Source organism: Hipposideros armiger, unplaced genomic scaffold, assembly GCF_001890085.2.
Source record: "Hipposideros armiger isolate ML-2016 unplaced genomic scaffold, ASM189008v1 scaffold_341, whole genome shotgun sequence".
NCBI classification, from domain to species: domain Eukaryota; kingdom Metazoa; phylum Chordata; class Mammalia; order Chiroptera; family Hipposideridae; genus Hipposideros; species Hipposideros armiger.
In genome coordinates, this window is record NW_017731691.1 from 643,666 (window position 1) to 663,279 (window position 19,614).

The 19,614-nt window shown below is 40.5% G+C and overlaps 1 protein-coding gene across 1 annotated transcript in view; it reads right to left on the reverse strand.

Moving 5' to 3' along the window:
• The window catches only part of GPC3 (glypican 3), a 480,497-nt gene that overhangs the window by 105,371 nt on the left and 355,512 nt on the right, over positions 1–19,614 (reverse strand). The window contains exon 6 of the mRNA XM_019661231.1: positions 9,591–9,711. Within this exon, the coding sequence (XP_019516776.1) occupies positions 9,591–9,711 (121 nt within the window). The remainder of the gene's footprint in view (positions 1–9,590; positions 9,712–19,614) is intronic.

A 19,614-nucleotide genomic window follows, 5' to 3' on the forward strand; every position in this document is an offset into this window, starting at 1 on the left:
CACACACACACACACACACACACACACAGAGAAGTGACGTGATTTGTTCTGAGTGAACCCATAGTGGATCCTAGTAATCATCATGGTAGCTTCTGAAAGCTCACGCTTTCCAAGAATTTTGCTAAGATGTGATACCAGGATCCCTGACTTGTGGTTTCCATAATCCAATGTCCACCCCTTATTAAAGGTGAGGGTAAAACGTTGTGCCTGTCTCCAGTCTTTTGGCTCTTTTTCTATTTGTTGTGATGACTCAGAATTTCCTGATAGGATACCATGATAATAATCAGAAGAATCTTCAGGGATCTGGGATACAACTGATCTGAATTCAGGCCTCATTTTTTATGACATACCATAATGGTAATTCTCTTAGCTTTTTTGGTCTTGTCAACTGCTTGCCCATAATACAGAATAGATATTACCCTGAAAAGTGACAACCTAGCAAAATATGGACTGTGAAGAAAATATTATCTGAATCAACTAATTAAACAAATAAGATCATACTTTAATGCTATTCGAAAATTATCCAATAAAAATCAGTGCAGATGAATAATAATGTAATTTCCACTTTGGACATTAATTAGAACTCTGCTGGAAATATTCCACTTAACAGTTGCTATACAAAATCACTGTGGTTGCTATCTAAGAAAAGCATACAGTTAGGGATACAGAATTGACCCTATTATTATTATTTTACCTTCACTAAGTATGAATACTGAGCCCACACGTAAGATGGCAACATCCCTGGTCATGTGTCAAATAAGTTTGTAGTTCAAGGTTAGGTCTCAAATAATCATGGGCATACAGGACTAACACTAAACATCTGATGGAGCCAAACTACATGGGACTGCCATCCAGGGGCAAAATTGTCTGTTCTGTGTAGACAGGTTAGTTTAAGACAAAAGAGCTCAGTATTTTATTCCCATTGGACTTTGTCAGAATCCTAATAACATGGGCAAGGAAAATTTAGATGTTTTGGTTTTCAGCTTCACAGAAGACACTTTCGGTTCACTAGGACAGTATATAGACCCTCCAGCATCACTTGAAACATCACTTCCAGTAGGAATAAAGTCTCCACCAAGCCGTTTACCCTCTCCCATTCCGTCCCCATTTTAACCTACACTTCATTTTAGGAGGTGGCGATGGCAATTGGAAGCCATTCTGTGACTGCCTTGTGTATCGTAGATATTTAGTACATTCGATGAATGAATGCTCAAATGAAAAAATGGCTCATATGAGATTAAACCTTTAATGTTAGCTTTAAGGGAACACTGAGATTTTTATTCTTTTAGCAGTAGGAACCCTTCGTTTAAGTGTAACCTTCATTGGAAGACCAATATGTAAAGCAGATTTTCAAAATGCAGCTATTCTGGTTAAAATAGGAATGGGGGACTGAGAACAACCACACAGCACTTCTCCCACATCTCTACTCCCTATGAAACACAATTTGAGCACATTGCCTAAACAACTGATCTAACTGACACATAGGCCCACTGACTAATATGATGCTAATTTTGCCATTCTGGAAGGAGGGAGAAGGCACTAGATACATTATTTTAGGTTGCCCAGGATGGTGGAGGAGTTGAGATCCAGAACATGAAAGTGATAGGATGACTGTGCCTGAATGTGGATAGGAGCCCAAGTCAGACTGCTCAGTGGGTATAAGGCCACGAGCAGCAGGTCCTGCTGACTCTGCCTGCTTTTGGTTCAGCAATCCCAGCAGAGAGAGACCAACTCCCCTGACCCGTGTGCAACAACTGCTCAATGGGTTTAATGAGGCGGTAGGCCCTGAGGTGTACTTGTTATGACCAAACACTAGTTAATGTCCATAATAAGAGATAAATAATTAACAAGATCATGCCTCATGCTGTACGGCTGTTTGTTCCTAAGATGAACGCTTAAGTATAGGCTTCTGTTATGATTGGGAGTACTGTATAAGAAAAGGGGGTTGCATGTTTACAAGTGTGTTTTATATTACACAAGAGTCTTTGGAAGCACAGCCATGACACTACAGGATGTTGATCTGTTCCTTTCCCAGTCCAGTTTTGTCACTTACTGGCAATATGACTTTGGACAAATCACTTCCCTCTCTTGGCTTTAATTTCCTCATCTGTAAAATCAGAGGGTTGGACCCTGCAACCTAAAGGCACCTGCTAACTATAATTCTGTACTTAATGTAATTCTGCCTTTTAGCACAGAAACTGGTTAATATTGAATGTGAAAAGTGCCTCAAATTGAACTGAAATTCAGAAATAAATTGAGGGCCGCAAAGGTTGAGCTCTTTGAATGAAGTGATCAATAAAATATTGTATATATTGAATGTCTACTGTGTATATAATATGACGGTAGGTGCTATAGGTAACAGAGAATTACATGCATGATCCCAGACTTAAGGATATGACAGTCCAGAGACAAGATATATATACATATTTATAAATATGTCTAGGTGAAAAGTTATTTCTGAAATTCTCGAATGGTATTTGAAAATACATATACCGATATAGTGCTTATAGTAAAGGTTTATGGGGATACAGAGCAACCATTTGTAACTGTTTATTAAAAAAATGTTGTGTTGCATTCGACCAGTAGGTAAATGTAAATAGAATATGAGACCTTATGGGTTTCATAGATATTCTGGAAACATATTTCTAACTTTGGAAATCTGGTAGCCTTTATAGTTTGATAGAATTCTGTTTTTATATGTAGACTTTGTCTTTCCATAGCTAACACTTCCAATACTTCTAATTGAAACAAAAAAACTTATGAAAGAATACAGTACTGCAATGAAAAAAGGTAATGGATTTCTCTTCATTGTTAAATCAAGATTACCACAATACTGCTGCCAACAACATTTTGGCTCACCACTCCTGACTCATCTTCCATTTATGAGAAATTTATTAATATGCAAGCACTAAAATACATGACCCAATTTAAGTATCTTTAATCCTGTATATTCTAAATATAGCAAATAGTTCATTTTCAAGAAATTTAATATGAAATACTGGGGAATTCTTCTTGGTGCAGTGTTATTAAACTGTACATAGTAATTAAGATATTAAAAACACATGCTCCCCAAAGCCATCAGACATTGTAATTATTTTTCAGGCTATTAAGCAAAACGACAGAAGATTTTTTTAATGATAAATGTGTTTTGGAATGCACCAGCTAATTCCCTTTTACTTCATGAAATAATGTTTAGCTCCACAGAGTCTAAGTCTGGTATTTAAAAACCAACTCGCATTGTCCTTTTGTAACTCAGAAGTCATTCATTGGCTCTTGTTAACATGCCATTGCAGATACTCTGTCTTTCTCTCAGTGTCTGTCTGTCTGTCTGTCTGACTATCTGTCTGTCTGTCTGTCTGTCTGTCTCTCTCTCTCTCTCTCTCTCTCTCTCTCTCTCTCTCTCTCTCACACACACACACACACACACACATTCTGGCTCCATATGGAAATGGCAATTACTAGAGTTCTGCCATGCTATTTGTACATGAAGAAGTGTGACAGACACTGAGATATAATTCCATTTGGAAAGGTCCTTTATTTAAACTTGACTCTCAAAATAGTTATCCTTTTATTTAGAAATTTTACATCAGTGTTGGCTTTTCTAGCAACCATTGCACTAGGCCAATGTTTTATGACTCTCACTGGTTTTATTGTGAGAAGACCATGAAACAAGTCATTCGAAGTGTTTTCTATCATGCCTGAGATTCGTTTAAAGATTTTCTTTTTAACCACATGCTAGGGAATGTCCTTGGCACTTCTCTGTCACTTAACAACTTTACTAATTAACTTATTAAAATTCTAACTTTCTATTTCGAAAGTAAGTGTCTTTTCATGATACCAAAGTAGCCTGTCAGGAATCTCAAAAATACTTGTCACGTATTCACAGAAGGGGATGGAAGTGGAGACATTGCACTGTCTGATCTACATTTTAAACTTTTCTTTGACCATTTTATGAATGAGACATAGCTAATAGAAAGTTTGTCTGCTGTCTATAACTCAAATCCATGACACAAAGTGCCTCAGTTTCCACACCACACAGTGTGGTAGTTTTCTAAGAATCTTCCCAATTGAGATTTTGTAAGCAACATGCTTGTTCTTTCTTTGCTGAGTTTAGAGCTTCAGACCATAGAAATTACTATATTAGGGATTTGGAAATCATTAGACAAATTAAGGAGTTTCTGCTATTTGTACTTCTGTATATTTTTTACATATGGCTCTTCTAACCATAGCAAGGTATGCCATGTCTTTATAGAAGTAGAAGGAAAAAGCACAGAGACTGAAATCGGTAGCCCTGGAGTCTAGGTCTAGTTCTACCACTTACTATATAAAGGTCACTTAGCCTTCTAGTGCTCACGGTTTCTTCGTTGGGTAAATGTAGGTAATAATACCTGCTTATCAGAGCCATTGTGAAGGTCATTTTTTTCTAATGCACATGAAAGAGCTTTACAAACTGAACTGTGCTATGCAAATATATGGCAGAATTATTATCATTTATATGGAGTCACACGGCTAACAGGTGGACAGGTCACCTATCTGGCCCTGGAGGAGGGAAGCTTAGGGGTGATAAATACAAAAGTGTTTTTATAGTTTAGTGTTTTCATAGCTGAATGAGAACAAGGCAGAATAATTGGGTGGGGGGAAGGGCAAGTTTAAGTTCCATCTGTCCAGCCTGGAAAACTGGTGGGAAGAGAACAATCTCTGAAAAGATGAGAGGTTACAAAGTAGAAAGGGGAGACCTGGGAACAGGGTATTTAAAAAAGAGTGGCAGAACAGAGAATAAAGTCACAAGACTTGTTCACAAGAGGGTGCTGGGTTAAAGCCTGACCTTGAGCCACAAATCATGGAATCACACGACTGGAAAGAATCTTAAGAGGCCATCTTGTCCACTCCCCCACCATTCAGCAGGACATTTCAACCATCCCAAACAGATGAGACTTTATCCAACTTTGAATGAAAAACTCTGACACCAAATGGGCAGGTATTGAAGGCTCTGGCTTCAACTGTTTACAACAGGCAGGAAAACAATTTCTGGAATTTTATTTGAAACTGAACTGAAACTGGGGCCAAACAATAAACATCTAGATTTTCCTTGGGAACAATAACTTCTACAGTAGTTTAGGGGCTGCTAAATTAGCACTAACTACATAGGTAACTCTTAAAGAGAGAGAAAATGTTACCAACACAAACAGGGTTAGAAGACAAATGGCCACAGTATCATATGGGTAAGAACGTTTTGTGATCATTCTTAGTATTTGTGGGGTCTTCTCTCCACGCAGGAGCCTTGGAACAGAACATTAACAAAAACAAACTTTTCTTCTATTTAAAAAAGCAAGATGGTCCTGCAAATTCTAGGACTGACATCGAGGACTTTAAAGAGTTCAATTTCTCTCCTTGCACAAGACAATAAATCCTCACACAAACTAGAAAGTGAAAAGAAAAGAAAAAGTTCCTCGTTTCCAATCGTGGGAATGTTGCACATGAACTCTGGCTGGGAAGGAGGAGGGGAGGACATTCCACACCTGCAGGCCTTCCCAGGAAAAGGGCCTGGACCTGACCCTGAACCCCTCCCCTCAAGGTTATACCATGGGACTGTCAATATGGAAATACTTTTACTTTATTCCTTAGTGAGTATATTATTTCCAGGGCTATCAACAGCAACCATAACCTGAAAGGAGGCAGCTGAGAGTTTCCATGGAAGAAAGTGGAGAGTTATTTTGAGATGTGCTCATAAATGACTTAACTCTAGTCCATCTGGGTGGACACACATGCATAGGTAAAGAGAAATACCTCTGTATTTATAGATAAGCAGGTTGGAACATCCTACTGTAGTTTAACAGATACAGCACCAAGCAAGGGGTTTAGAAAAATAACATTACACTCCTGGATTCGCCACTCACTTACATGTGAACCTGCACAAGTTAACTTGATTCTAACTCCCCATCACTAAAACTTGAGGTCAGTTTTGTCAGGCATTCAGTGAATCCAGATGTTTGGCAGTGTATAGGAAACAACATCTGGATGATTGATCAAATTTTCAGCTGAACTCACTGGATGTTTTGGCATGCCCACACAGCCCTTAATGGCTTTTTGCCTCAGTTTCCCTAGCTATAAAAAAAAAACCAAATGCTATTTTTCACTTACCTCCCAGGGGGGAGTGAAGATGAAATAATGTCCAAGGGTAACAAACAGTTCTTGAAAAGAATGATTCTGTGAAAGTACTATATCTTATACAATTCCAGGCTGGATAATTTTTCCAATATAAGCAGTTAGCAGTTAGACTTTTAGGACATGAAATCACTTTGAAATATGGTTAAATGCTACACAAATACAAACACATTATCGTTATCATCATCACCACCATCATCATAACATTTTTCTTCATGATTTCCCTAAAGTATCTCACCTTCAGATTGAATCATGGTCAAAATGTGAATTTTATTAAAGGTCTGAAGAAAATGTGTTTTGGCCATGGAAACCAAGACAGACGAGAAAAAAAAATCAATGTGGGTGTTTGGAGCTAACCAATTTTAACAGCTCAAACAGTTAAAACTGGTATATCAAAGAGAAGTAATTAGTTGCTTAATGGTATTTGTAAGGGAACCAAAAATGTTCATGCACACACATTCATGGACAGAGGTAGGAGAAAGGAACTGTAAATTGCGACCTTGTGACTCTTGACAATGTACACCTCCCTACCTATAAAGTGGTTCCAGCTTTTGTGGCTAGAAGTTAGAAGAAAGGGAAAGAAGGAAAGAATATGGAAGAGAAAAAACAGAGACATATCAAAAAAATCTGGGGCCGGCCGAGTGGTGCGATGGTTAAGAACTGGCTTGGGACGCCAGAGGGCCCCGGTTCGGATCCCACATATGAGGGCCAGTGACACTGCCCTCCACAGCTAAGATGCTGAACAACAGCTCAACCTGGAGCTGGGCTGCCGTGAGTCGCCGGTGACAGCGTAGGCTGCAGCCCCTGCTGCAGTGGGTTGCCATGGGCTACCGTGTGTAGCCAGCAGCTAGCATAAGCGGCCAGCAGCCTCCGCGAGAGCGGCCGTCCAGAAGCCGGCGACTGCTCTGCCTCGGCCGGGAAGAGCGCAATGATGGTGCCAACTTGGGCCAGTGAAGCAACGTCCTCCACAACTAGATTGAAGAACAAAAAGACAGCAACTTGTCTGTTCCCCTTCCCCCAATTCCCCGGTACTGTTCCCATCCCCCCAATTCCCCAATAAAAATCTTTAAAAAAAAATCTGCAACCATACAAAACTGGGGGAGCAGAATTAAACTGGTGAAAAGTATTGCAATACTGCGCCCCTTCAAACTCAAATCCTGCTTACAGCGAAAATCCTGAATATCATCATTTTAACTGCCGCTTATTATCTGTCATGCACATGTATTTATATATACTTGTGCATATGTAAAATATGCATTTATATATAAAACATATTATATATTTAATTTCTAATCTTTATAATAACCTTGTAAGGGAGGTTTTGATATCTCTATATACAACAGATGAAAAAAAGTAAAGCTCAGAGAGGTCGAGTGATTGACACCTAGTAAGATCCACAACTGAATTCAGGTCCATCTGGAGCCAAAGCTCATATTCTTTCCACTATGCCACATGGTCTCCCACAGTATTAATATCAAACACCTAAAGTCTTTGCTAAAAGGGCTTGCGATAAATATTTTTAGTGACCTTTCGACCATATAGAAGTCCATGTCTGATTCAGCTTTCTCCCGTTTTTCAGGGGGAGGGTCCATCCACAGGTGTTTGTCTAATCTTTATTACAACTGCTCCTCCCCTGCTTGCCTTTACCTCCTGATTGTTTCTGGCGGATCTTAACACTTGTACCTCTCTGGAGTCCTTCTCATGCTAGCCTACTGCCCCTTAGCCCTAAGCAGCCCCAAACCAATGAGCAGCATCTCTCTCCTGCTTCCCATCATAGGATTAGACTTCTTTTCAACCCTCAAATTCCCTGACACCTGGCTGCACAAATAGTGGATATTCCTTAGGGTCTGTCCACCAAACAGCTCTTGTGACAGGATTCTTCACTTAGGATTAGGGGCACAGTGATGGACCCTGAGATTTTGGCCTCACCAGTGCTGGGGTTTAATTAGTTGAGTGGAGCCACCCAGACACAACTGGTTTGAGGTAATTTGGAAATAGTTCAGAGTACAAATACTGCCATTGTCCCAGGTGAAGCATACCATGCCCTCAGTTCAGTCGGAAGTCATTTACATGGTGCTCCGAATCCTTCAGAGATGCGTTTTGGAATAACCATACTATATCTCACCAGGCTTTAGAGAACTTAGGGAGGTTGTGAGTTCACAGCAAGAAGGATTGGTTATGCAAATACTGCTATTACCATGTGCTCGGCAGCAGTAACCACTATTTATTAAGTGCTCACTGAGTGCAGAGCACTTTATTAGGCACTGGAGGAGTCACACCCAAGCGTGTTGTAAATACTTTCACAACGCCATTTGCAGTGAAATATACCACTATTTAGAAAGCTTTCCGAAGCATTTTCTAAGAACCACAAAAATTTCACTGCTCAACTTCACATTAAAAAACAAAACCATGCCAATGTCTTCATACAGAAATCTCTGTCTTTGCATAAGGATTTTGGTTTCATTAAGTTCTTCCTAGGCTACAAATAAAAGCCAGTGGTGCCAGGGCCCTCCCACCCATGCATCATGGGGCAGGAACACTGTCACTGTGGTATATGGTGGCATTTTTTTTTATTGTGGCCACAAAGCAATCACAAGCAGATGGCACAACTAACTTCTATTTGTGTCTTAGCTACTAAACTCCTTATGAGAAGAAAAACTCTGTGTACAGGTCAAGGGACTCTGTGGGTGTCTGTATGAATGGCAGTGAGTCGGAAGTTGGCAAGCGCTCAGTGAAGGTGGTCCTCTCGTATCTTGCTGGTGGCAGTGAGAGCTGATACATCCCCGGTGGAAAGCAACTTAGAAACATGCATAAAAATGCTCACATCCTTTAACTCAATAACTCCAGTATTTTCAGAAAATGATCTAAGGTCAGGAGAAAGCATTATGTATGAAGAGGTAGCTTTATTCATGATGGTAAAAATTTTTTAAGAAATTTGAATGTCTGGCAAAAGCAAGCTGGTTAATTATGATGAGCTCTTTCAGGAATCTTATATGGCCACAAAAAATAATTAATATGAAGATTTTTGGCAACATGAAAGAGTGTTTCCAAATTAGTGTTAATTTTAAGAACTGTAAATCACCCATACACCTCCAATTACGTAAAAAAATCTGTGTGAGTGTGATTTTTTTCATATTAAAAAAGAACATGTGAAAAATGTAAACAGTTGGGATGCAGTAATAGAATTGTGAGAAACAGTTTTCCCTCTATTTTCCAAGCTTTCTCTAATATTACAATATTATATTTATAATTTGAAAGTGGGGTGAAAAATGAGGGTCAAAAGTCCTTTTTAGCAGAGAGAATCTTTGAAGGAAATGAACAATAGCTGTCTCTCCAAAAGCCCAAGAATACAGTTTGGACAACGGATACCATCCATCCCTCACTTTTTTGCCACATCCATTTTTGTTGTATATACCACTGCATACCTGGTTAATGTGCTTCAGTTTGTCAATAATTTGACTGACCACCGGCTCAGGGCCCTTCATTTTCAGCTCATGGAGGTTGAACTGATTTTTCATTCCATTCCTCGCCGCCTTTTGGCTGTATCTGGAAAGGTGAAGGTAAAGAAAAGGTTTGTCACAAGACAGTCTCAAGCAAAGTGAAAGCTGACTGTACTTGGCACCAGTGGTCGAGGTGACCACAAGCTCTCTTCAGCCTTATAAACCATGGGATGACCACATGGTGCAAAAGTAAACCACTCCGGATAGAGTCTCTTTATTATACAATGGAGAACACTCATTCAACAGTCAACAGACATTCATTCAACATCCTTTTTTCTCCCTACGTGTTGGGGATACAACAATGAACAAGACAGACAAAGTATCTCCCTTTATTGTGCTCTCAGTCTAGAAGGGTAAGGACCAATGGCAACACAGAGTGGAAAGAGCTGTGCTAAGGGGGGTCCTGGGTCTAGGCCAGAGAAGCACACAGGAAGACATTAGCTCTGAGTGTTCATTTGAAGGAGAAAGACTCCTGCATGTTCTTTACCTCTTCTTTCTCTTCCACTTCCTCCTCCCACAATTTCCTGCAGGCTTTGGAGCTGGGTTTCTTTTCAGGAGACTCTCCCAAGCCATTTGCAGTATAAATTTGCCCTCACTTTATACACTTTTTCCTCCCCCAGTTACAATAGGGTAGTCCAGTTAAGGGCAAATTCATATTTTTAATTACAAAAATAACAATGCTCATTGTAACCAATTCAAACAGTACAGAAATAAACAAAGCATAACATGAAAGTTCCCCCCATCATCCTATCCTTCCAAGAGAGAACCAAGGTTAACAGTTTGATATACACTCTTCTAGTTTTCACAGGCTTATACTAACATGTAATGTTAACCAAAATTAGAATCATACTTGTCATATTGATTTGCAGCTTTTTATCAGTTAATGAATATCTTGGACATAGTTCCATGTCAGAACATAGAAAACTGCCTTGTTCTCATTCTTTCATTCCTCTGTATGGCTCTATCGTTATTATCTAATCCCTTACTGTAGAACAATTATTTGTAACATTTTGCTTATATAAACAATGCTGCAAAGAACATCCTTGCATACCAATCTTTGCACATTTGCATGAATATCTATAAAAGATAAGTTCCTGGAATTTAATCAATCTACATTTCTAACTCCAAATTATGGCATCCAATGAATAGTTAATACTACTGTATTTTTGCATAGCACTTTACAAAGCAGTTTTATATCACTCAACTCATTTGAGCTTCTCAAACACTATGAGGTGGATAGGGCAGATCTCATTATCTCTTTATGACTGAAAATTTTCCAACTTCAGAAGATATTGATCTGATTCTGTTAGATGTTCAAGATACAATGTATTTGTCAATATTAAGGACATGCATTGAAAAACCTGCATGGTAGCAGAGGAGGTCAGGAAATCTAGTTTTAACTTTTATAATTAAAAATCACCCTCTGAAAAGGAAAATATTTTGTAGTCAAGTTGAAAAGAACATCTGATTGCGTTTCTTCTAAAATGGTGGCCTAACATATTCAGCTTATTTAACTTTAAAAGTTAGTGAATACACAAATCACCAACCATCAAATATAATTGACTTTGGGGGCTGTATTGAAGAAACATAAAACAACATTTCTAACTTATATATAATATATATATATATATATATATATATATATATATATATATATGGTGGGAATCAGCTAGTGAGAGGCTAGTAAGCCTCTTTTCTTATGTTCATATGATGCTGCCTGTTTAAATATCATCTCCCTCTGATCACACCCCCAACTCTGTCTTTTCTTTCTTTATACCTACTGCTGCCTTAAGCAGAGACCTTATTCACAGATAAGGAGGTAAGGCTCATTATAAATCTTCTGAAATAAACTTCAGGAATGTGCCCTTAGAGACATTTCCTTGGACTTGCTCATATCGAAGCTTGCTGGCCACTTTTATGCCCACTCCTATAAAACAAACATCTTCTTTAAGTTTATTATTCTCATTGGAATAGTGCAAAGACAGCTGCCAACTTAGTGAGTTTGCATTATACTCACTCTTCCAAATCATTTATACACATTAAATCAAATTAGTCCCACAGCCAATCGCTTGCAGCCCTACTATATTATTTTCTGCCATTCAGAAAAGTGTCTCTTTAGTTCTATTTTTGTGTTTCTTATCTCCAAACCATGGATAAGGAGCCAGGACTAAACACTGCTCCCCAATCCCATGGTGACTCAATTTTTTAAAAACAGCTTTGGGTTTAAAAGCTTGCCAAACTTTTTGGAAGTCAAAATAGCATCCACTGTTCCGCTCTATCCATGTGCTATTTAAATCCTCAAAGGACTCTAGTAAATTAAGCATGGTTTCTGGTTACAGAAGTGTTGGGAAGAGCTGGCCTGTGGCTTAGACCCAAACCTTGCCTTTATTTTATTTGCTCCACAAAGCAGTAACCAGAAGTACTGATCCAACTGGTACCTATAGCTGCTAAAATTTAATGGCAGTATCTTAAACCTCTGTATTCTTGCACTACCTCTTCAGGTGTCTCAATAGCTCTCTCCCAATCCCCAATCTTTTTTCTGTTTCTCACCTTTCTATCCCTTCCTCCTTAGCCAGATAAAATATAGAACGGAATCTTAACAGCTGTGAGTGTTCTAATGGAATACTATGCAGACATTAAAAGAAACAGGTAGATCAATATGTGTTGATATAGAACCAGATCTAAGATACACTGTAACAGATACAACTAGTGGTTAAGATAATGTACGGTGAGTCCATTTGGGGGCAAAAACCGCTCTGCATATGCATTACTGTCATACACTTTGTGTTCAAGTATACACAGAAAAATTTTAAGAAATGGTAGTAGCAATTACTTCCGATGAGTAAGGGGAGATGTTGGGGAAGTTTCACTTTTTTTTGTTATGTCCTTCCGTATCTTTTACATTTTTTAACCTTTATAATAATTTACTTTTTTTTCCTTTTTTTTTAGCTGAGCCATCCTGCCACCTGTTGGCAGCTCAGCGGCAGCTCAGCTTGGGCCGGGACTCGAACCGCTGTTGCTCAGAGCTCACACTCTTGATCGAGCTCTTAATCAACTGAGCCACTCGGCCGGCCCTAATAATTTACTTTTTAATAAGTGAAATTTTATATAGTGGTTATTCTTTTAAAGGCAAAAGAGAAAACAGAAGAGAAGAAAAATTAAAAGCAGGGCTAACTCAAATGCATATTTCAGGGCCTTTGGGAAATCCTTCTTGTTAATAAGATTTATGTTGGCCATCACTAGCACCACAGGCTAAAGGGGATTTCTTCTGACAGAACACATATTTGGACCAATATACACAATGTTCCCCTGAAATTCCTTCGAACCTCAGATGGTTATCATCAGTCACAAACTCTACTTTGTTAGGTTAAACACGGCCTACATTTTCTACTCTTCAAGGAGGTAACTCCAATCTGTCTATTTCAAAAGGACAGCAGATCAGTGAGGATGTGAATATGAATATACATTCTTATGAATACCCTCTCTCAAAACAGAGGCACACAACTTACTCAGATTCTCGCTCACCTTCTCTGTAGATGCCTAAAGTTCTCTCCTGATAGGAATTGAGGGCCTCCCTGAGCCACTCTGATACATCCTGACCTGCTGCCCTTGCAACTAAATGCATCCTGGGGACCGTCCTGAGTTGTCCGTGCTCCTTTTCTGTACATTCCATGTACCAGCCCATATAGTCTGTGAGCTCTCTGAAGGCTGAGGCTCAGTTAGTTCCCTTTTGTACCACCGAGAGCATCTTGGGATACTTATAATAATACATAAGAGCGATCAGCATTGAGTGCTTTCTCTGTGCCAGACACTGTTCTAAGCACTGAGCAAAAAGAAAACACGTATTTAACCCCCCAATGACCCTATGAGGTAGACATTATTGTTATCAGCCCTTTTTTGGCAGATGAGGAAATGGAGGCGCAGAGAAGGGAAGTCACTTGCCCAAGGTCACACAGCTAGTCAGTAGCAAAGCTGGAGTTTGAACTTTGTGAGTCCATCTCCAGCTGCCTCTATTCTTAACCACTATGCTACTGTTGCTCCCTTAGAAATAATCTGTGCTGACTAAATATTTGACATTTTCTCACCACTCCTTTCCATTGTATAAGACAACTTGTAAGCTACTGGTATTGGCCTACAAGGCTCACAACAGTGCCTGCAGCAACATCTCTTTTTACCTACTCAGCAGATTCCTGGTATTGCCCTTTAAAAGCCCTTTGGGAAGAGCCCTGTGTAGGGAGTTTCTTTTACCAAACAGAGGTCCCCGGTATCACTATTCAGTGAAATATTTGCATTCTTGGGAGATAAGGTGTTGAAGTTAGAGAAATAAATAATCCACCACCACACCACTAGACAAACACCAAAGGCGATTGGAAATCTCTAAGGACAATAGGAAAATGAATGCAGGAGAAAACTGCTTAATGCCCCATGCCTTTGTCACTTCGCCTATAGCAATGCGACATATGCGATGTGCCTCCGGGGAATTTTATGTAACATGCACGCTCTGAGCTTCAAGCCCAGAGGGACTCAGTTAGACGTGTCTCCGTAGCTTTGCATGAATTAATTAATTCAGTATTTCTTTTCCACTCCCTCCCTCTGTGCCCCTGGTGTACACGGCTCATGACAGGCTTTGCATGAGGATGAGGCATCATAGCCACAATTCTCCACATCTACAGACTGACTGCCCAGAGTGTCAGGAATGGGGACACCGTTGGCCATGGGGGATTTTAATAATGGGCTATCTGCTTAGTAACACTCATCTCTAATTAGATTAATTACCCTCTCTCCAGAATACTGTTTCTTTCCTAAAGCTTTGAAATTGTTCTGGCAATGAATACTGGTCAGCGGGGGAAGAAAAATAAATAGAAGGAACTTCCTACTTCCCAAATCTGAAGTTTTCTTAACTGGACATGTTGTATGTGATGTTAGAAGTGTCACCTTTAAGCATTACATGTGGTGTCCTCTCCTTCCACCATCCAGTTTAGTATCTGTTTAAGCACAAAAAGGACTGCTATAGTACCAAGAACACCCTATTTATGAAGTGAAAGGAGGGGGTGCTTCTGTTTAGGCAGATAGGTCGGGGCAGGGGGAGGAGTGGGAGTGGGGGGAACCTGTGCAAAAGCCATAAAGAGAAAAGGAAACTAATTAAAACAGGACATCTGGGCATTCTTGTCTTGGGACAGTTGAAGCAAAGAGAGCACTTGCAGAAGAGGAATAGAATCAAACAAGCGTAAAATGGGCGATCTTTTCTTCCCATTTTTGTGCTGGCTGAGGCAGCAAGGGTGTAGTGGAAGGAAATAAAAAAATGTAAATATAGACCATTCAAAATGGAAGCACCCTTGAGAGATTAACTTGTCCAGCTCACTCACTGTGTAGATTAAGAAACTGAGACCCAGGGCCGGCCGAGTGGCTCAGTTGGTTAAGAGCTCGCTCAAGAGTTTGAGCTCTGAGCAACAGCGGTTCGATGCCAGCCCGAGCTGAGCAGCCGCTAAGCTACCAATAGGTAGCAGGATGGCTCAGCTTAAAAAAAAAAAAAAAAGAAACTGAGACCCAGAGAGGAACTTTCCTAACAGCACAAGTTGTTAGTATCACAACTCCCACATTTAGAAGACATTCCTTTCTTTAAAAGGTTCCTTAAATGAACATTGCTGATTTTGAACACTGCTGGTTATGATTTAGAACAGAGAAGCTGCTAGAAAATTCACTTTCCTTCTTCCTTTAAGCATTAGTGGTGGCAAGAGTTTGAGAGCAAGTCTTGGAAAGACTAACTCCCTCCTACCTCCCCCCCTAAAAAATATTTTATTTCACGTTTCATTTGCTGCCAGTTATAGACGGCTACAAATAAGTTACAGATCTCACATTCTCAGAGTGCCATCTAATGGAAAGACTACAGTATTGCAAGTAGCCCCTTACCCAAATTGAGTGGTTTATCAGGCTGTTTCTTTGGAAAGTTCTCTGCCCCAATAATCACTGTGAAAAAATGAAATAATTTGAAGAGCACAATAGCTTTAAAAACAAACTAGAACACAGGGTAGAAAAGCCATCTCATTAAGAGGTCTAAGAAATTGTTCTTTTTTTAATTCAAAATGCAGTCTTAATTCACATAAATGAACAGAAAAATAAAGCAAAGGTAAAAATAGCTGAGTTTTGTAAATGTTCTTAATAAAGATAGCAACAATTCGCTTCCTATTTATTTATGCACATATTTAATGAAAAATGTTTTCATAATTGTTGGCACAGCAGTACCACTTCCGAGTAAATTTCAGCGAGGAGGGTACTAGAAACAGATATATCCACCATCCTCCAAGAAAGACCTCGGTTCTCAAACAACAGCCTTTCAGAAATTACAAATAGATCTTAACAGAAAGGTTGAGAAGAAACTAGGGAGCTATAAACCCATTTATATCTCATTTAGTGGACATTAGCTACATAAGGGAATCACTGTATTAGAATCGGTTTTTAGCCTTCTTTCAAACCTCACTGTGAGGAGGGACTAAAAGATTGGTCTTGGAATATAATCAAGAAGTCATTCAAACCTAGAGGAGCAAAGCAGATTTTCCAGATGGTGAGGAAAGCATGAGAAGTTGTTATCACTGCCATAGGGAGAAGAGTCTGTGACTGTGGGGGGGCAGCCCCGCAGAGATGGGAAGGTAGAGAGAAAATGCCTGAGATGGGATCACCTGAATGTTTGTCTGAAGAAGCAAACTCTACAGAGGAGCCTGGAGGCAACCATACAGAGAAGTCAATAAGGAAGCAAAGGGATTTTTGTGGGAACTTCAAGATGGGAACTGCCTCCTGGGCTTGGAGCCCTGACCATGCACGGGCAGTCAAGGTACTAGGCCAGGGCAGGCAGAGCTGACGAACCGTTCTCTGAGGGGTGTTCTGGAGGAGAACAGACCCATGAGGAGAGGATTCTGACCCAGTTTAAATATTACAATAACAGAAAAATGTGCAATTTAAAGGCTCGATCATTGGGAAGGGGGGATGTCACAGAGCATGGTGTGTGATGGGGATTTATTATTCAATCAGCCCAAACTCATTTACCAACTCCTAGCCCAGAAAACCAGATGTTTCCATGTCCCACTGAAGTTAAACCAAAAGGAAATGATCTTGACCTGTTTTTAAGTTAGATTTTAACTCACGAAAATTTCAGAGTTGGAAAGGACCCCCGAAATCAGTCCTCTTACAGATGGGCAAAGTGGGCCCCAGAGAGTCAGAGCAGTAGCCATTCCTGCGATTATCGGCATCACTGCTTGGTGGAACATGAATGGAGCTATAACTCTCCCCACATCGAGGAGCCAAGAAGAAGGGGTCAGAGAACAGGTCACCTACTTCAATGACACGAGAACATTTTATGAAAGTAACTGAAATTCAAAATAATGGTCAACAATCACATTTTTAAGAGGTGAAATTCAGTTTGGTATTCAGAGTTTACTGAGACAGCGAGTAAACCCCCGATGAGCTTGAGTTTCCTCATCTGTAAAATAAGGATAATGCCAACTGCATTGTTTTGAGGATTAGTTGATATAATGAACCTTAGTAAATTGAGATAACATAGGCAATGTGCTTAGAAAAGTACCCAGCCCATCTACCTGAGGGCTGTTATCATCATTATGTGAAAGCACCAAACACAGTGCCTGACATGCAGTAGGTGTTCAGTACATGTTATCTGAAAAGGATTTCCTGAGAGGTTGAATAAATCTTGCCATGAACCATTAGGGGAAGTTTCAAATCTGCTCATCCCCGCACTGAGAGAACCGACACAATGGAAGCGTCTCGGTTTTGAAGTATGTCCTAGCTAGAGTACGCGTTGAAGCAGGGGTACGAATGGTTTAGAATTAGGGGAAATGAGCCAGGCCAAAAGTACCAGAGCTGCTTCTGGTATAATGATTGAGCAATGACAATGTGAGTACCTGGCACTGAGCGTGTGGGCCTGGCTAATAGGAACTCTTCGGTAGAGATGGCCTCACAAAGCTCCCAGGGGACAGGGTATCTGAAGGGAGAACTTGCCAGATAGGACTTCAAATGGGTCAAAATTAATTTTAGTCCATTGAAGAACAAATCATTTACGTGTGGCCCAGGGCAGACGGCTAAGTTTGGCAAGTGACCAACTTTGGGTGTCAAAAGCCTATCCTACTCTCTCCTTCCCCCACATTTCACATTCCTCCTCTCTGTGATAGACAATATTCTGCTTCCACTTTGCGAAACTGTCACAAGCACTGGATTAGAAGGCTCTTGAAAACACCCATGCCCTTTTTCAAACCTCTCTCTTCAGAACGCTGCTTTATTTGTCTCGGGTCCCCAAAGGGTCCACAACAAACATCCGTTCTTTAATGCAGGAAAAATAGGACTCTCAAAGTCCACCTATAGTCACACTTCACTGACTCCAGACCAGTTTGAGAGAGAGGCAAGTCTGAGTGAGAGAAAAGTGTGACTTATGGATTTACTTTTTCTTGCATTGTATTGCATATATATGCAGTAACACAAAGGACAGCCTCCTAAAATTTTGTTTTGAATGTCCTGCCTAACTTTATTTAATGAACTGCCAAAGACAAATTGTTTTCATATGAAAGAGTACTGCAGAAAGCTCAAAATTCCTGTCACTGTTTCCTGATGCTCTTCTGTCTTAGCCACAGCCACTTGCAGGCCTTAAAAGCTTCAAAGTAGGGCCGGCCGAGTGGTGTGATGGTTGAGAACTGGCTTGGGATGCCAGAGGGCCCCGGTTCGGACCCCACATATGAGGACCAGTGACACTGCCCTCCACAGGTAAGATGCTGAACAACAGCTCAACCTGGAGCTAGGCTGCCGTGAGTCGCCTGCAACGGCGTGGGCTGCAGCCCCTGTGGCAGTGGGTTGCCATGGGCTACCGTGTGTAGCCAGCAGCCAGTGTGAGCGGCCAGCAGCCGCTGTGAGTGGCTGTCCAGAAGCCGGCGACTGATGTGCCTTGCACGGGAAGAGCGCAATGATGGTGCCAACTTGGGCCGGTGGAGCGACGTCCTCCACAACTAGACTAAAGAACAAAAAAAACGACAGCAACTTGTCTGTTCCCCTTCCCCAATTCCCAGCACTGTTCCCATCACCCCAATTCCTCAATAAAAAAAAATCTTAAAAAAAAAAGCTTCAAAGTACAGGATTAGGCTTACCCATATCCTTGTTTCTATCTGTCTGTGGGTCAGTCCTCTGCTTTACCCAGTGACTGCATACAATAGGCATTCAATAACTGAACTGAGACTGAAGGCCTCACCCAAAGCTCAGCTTAGGTGGTGGAGGCTCTGACCTACTCTGCCCAGCTCTTGTCAGCCTGTTTCCCTTGGGGTCTCACCCCCAAATCTGCAGCCACTGGCTGGGAATTTGCCTTACACTAGACTTTTGTCTGGGCCCTGCCACTGTGGCCCACCCACTAGGTCCCACCTAGAGAATGGTAGAGTTCCTTCCCTATGCACAAGGAATGTCATTATTCAGTGGTGAGTTCCCACAGCCCCAGCCTCACTACTTCCAGGCCCTGTGCCATCCCTATGGACAAATCGCTGGGTTCCCACGCTGAGCCGATACATACCTGCCAGTGATATTTGTATCACAAACCCTTTTGTTTCTTTTTTTTTTGGTATTGATGTTTTTGTTTCTGTAGGATATAAATGAAGGATTACACAATCGAAAGATATGAGTATTTTTAATTTTAATAGATTTCAGATTACTTTTAAAATGATGGTGGTAAGTAACACTCTCAGTGGCAGTGTATGAGAGTGCTCATATCTTGGCATTCCTCTCACTTAGATGCTTATTGATTCTTTTAATTCTTTTTTTTTAAGATTTTTTTATTGGAGAATTGAGGGGATGGGAACAGTGCTGGGGAATTTGGGGGAAGGGGAACAGACAAGTTGCTGTCGTTTTGTTCTTCAGTCTAGTTGTGGAGGACGTTGCTTCACTGGCCCAAGTTGGCACCATCATTGTG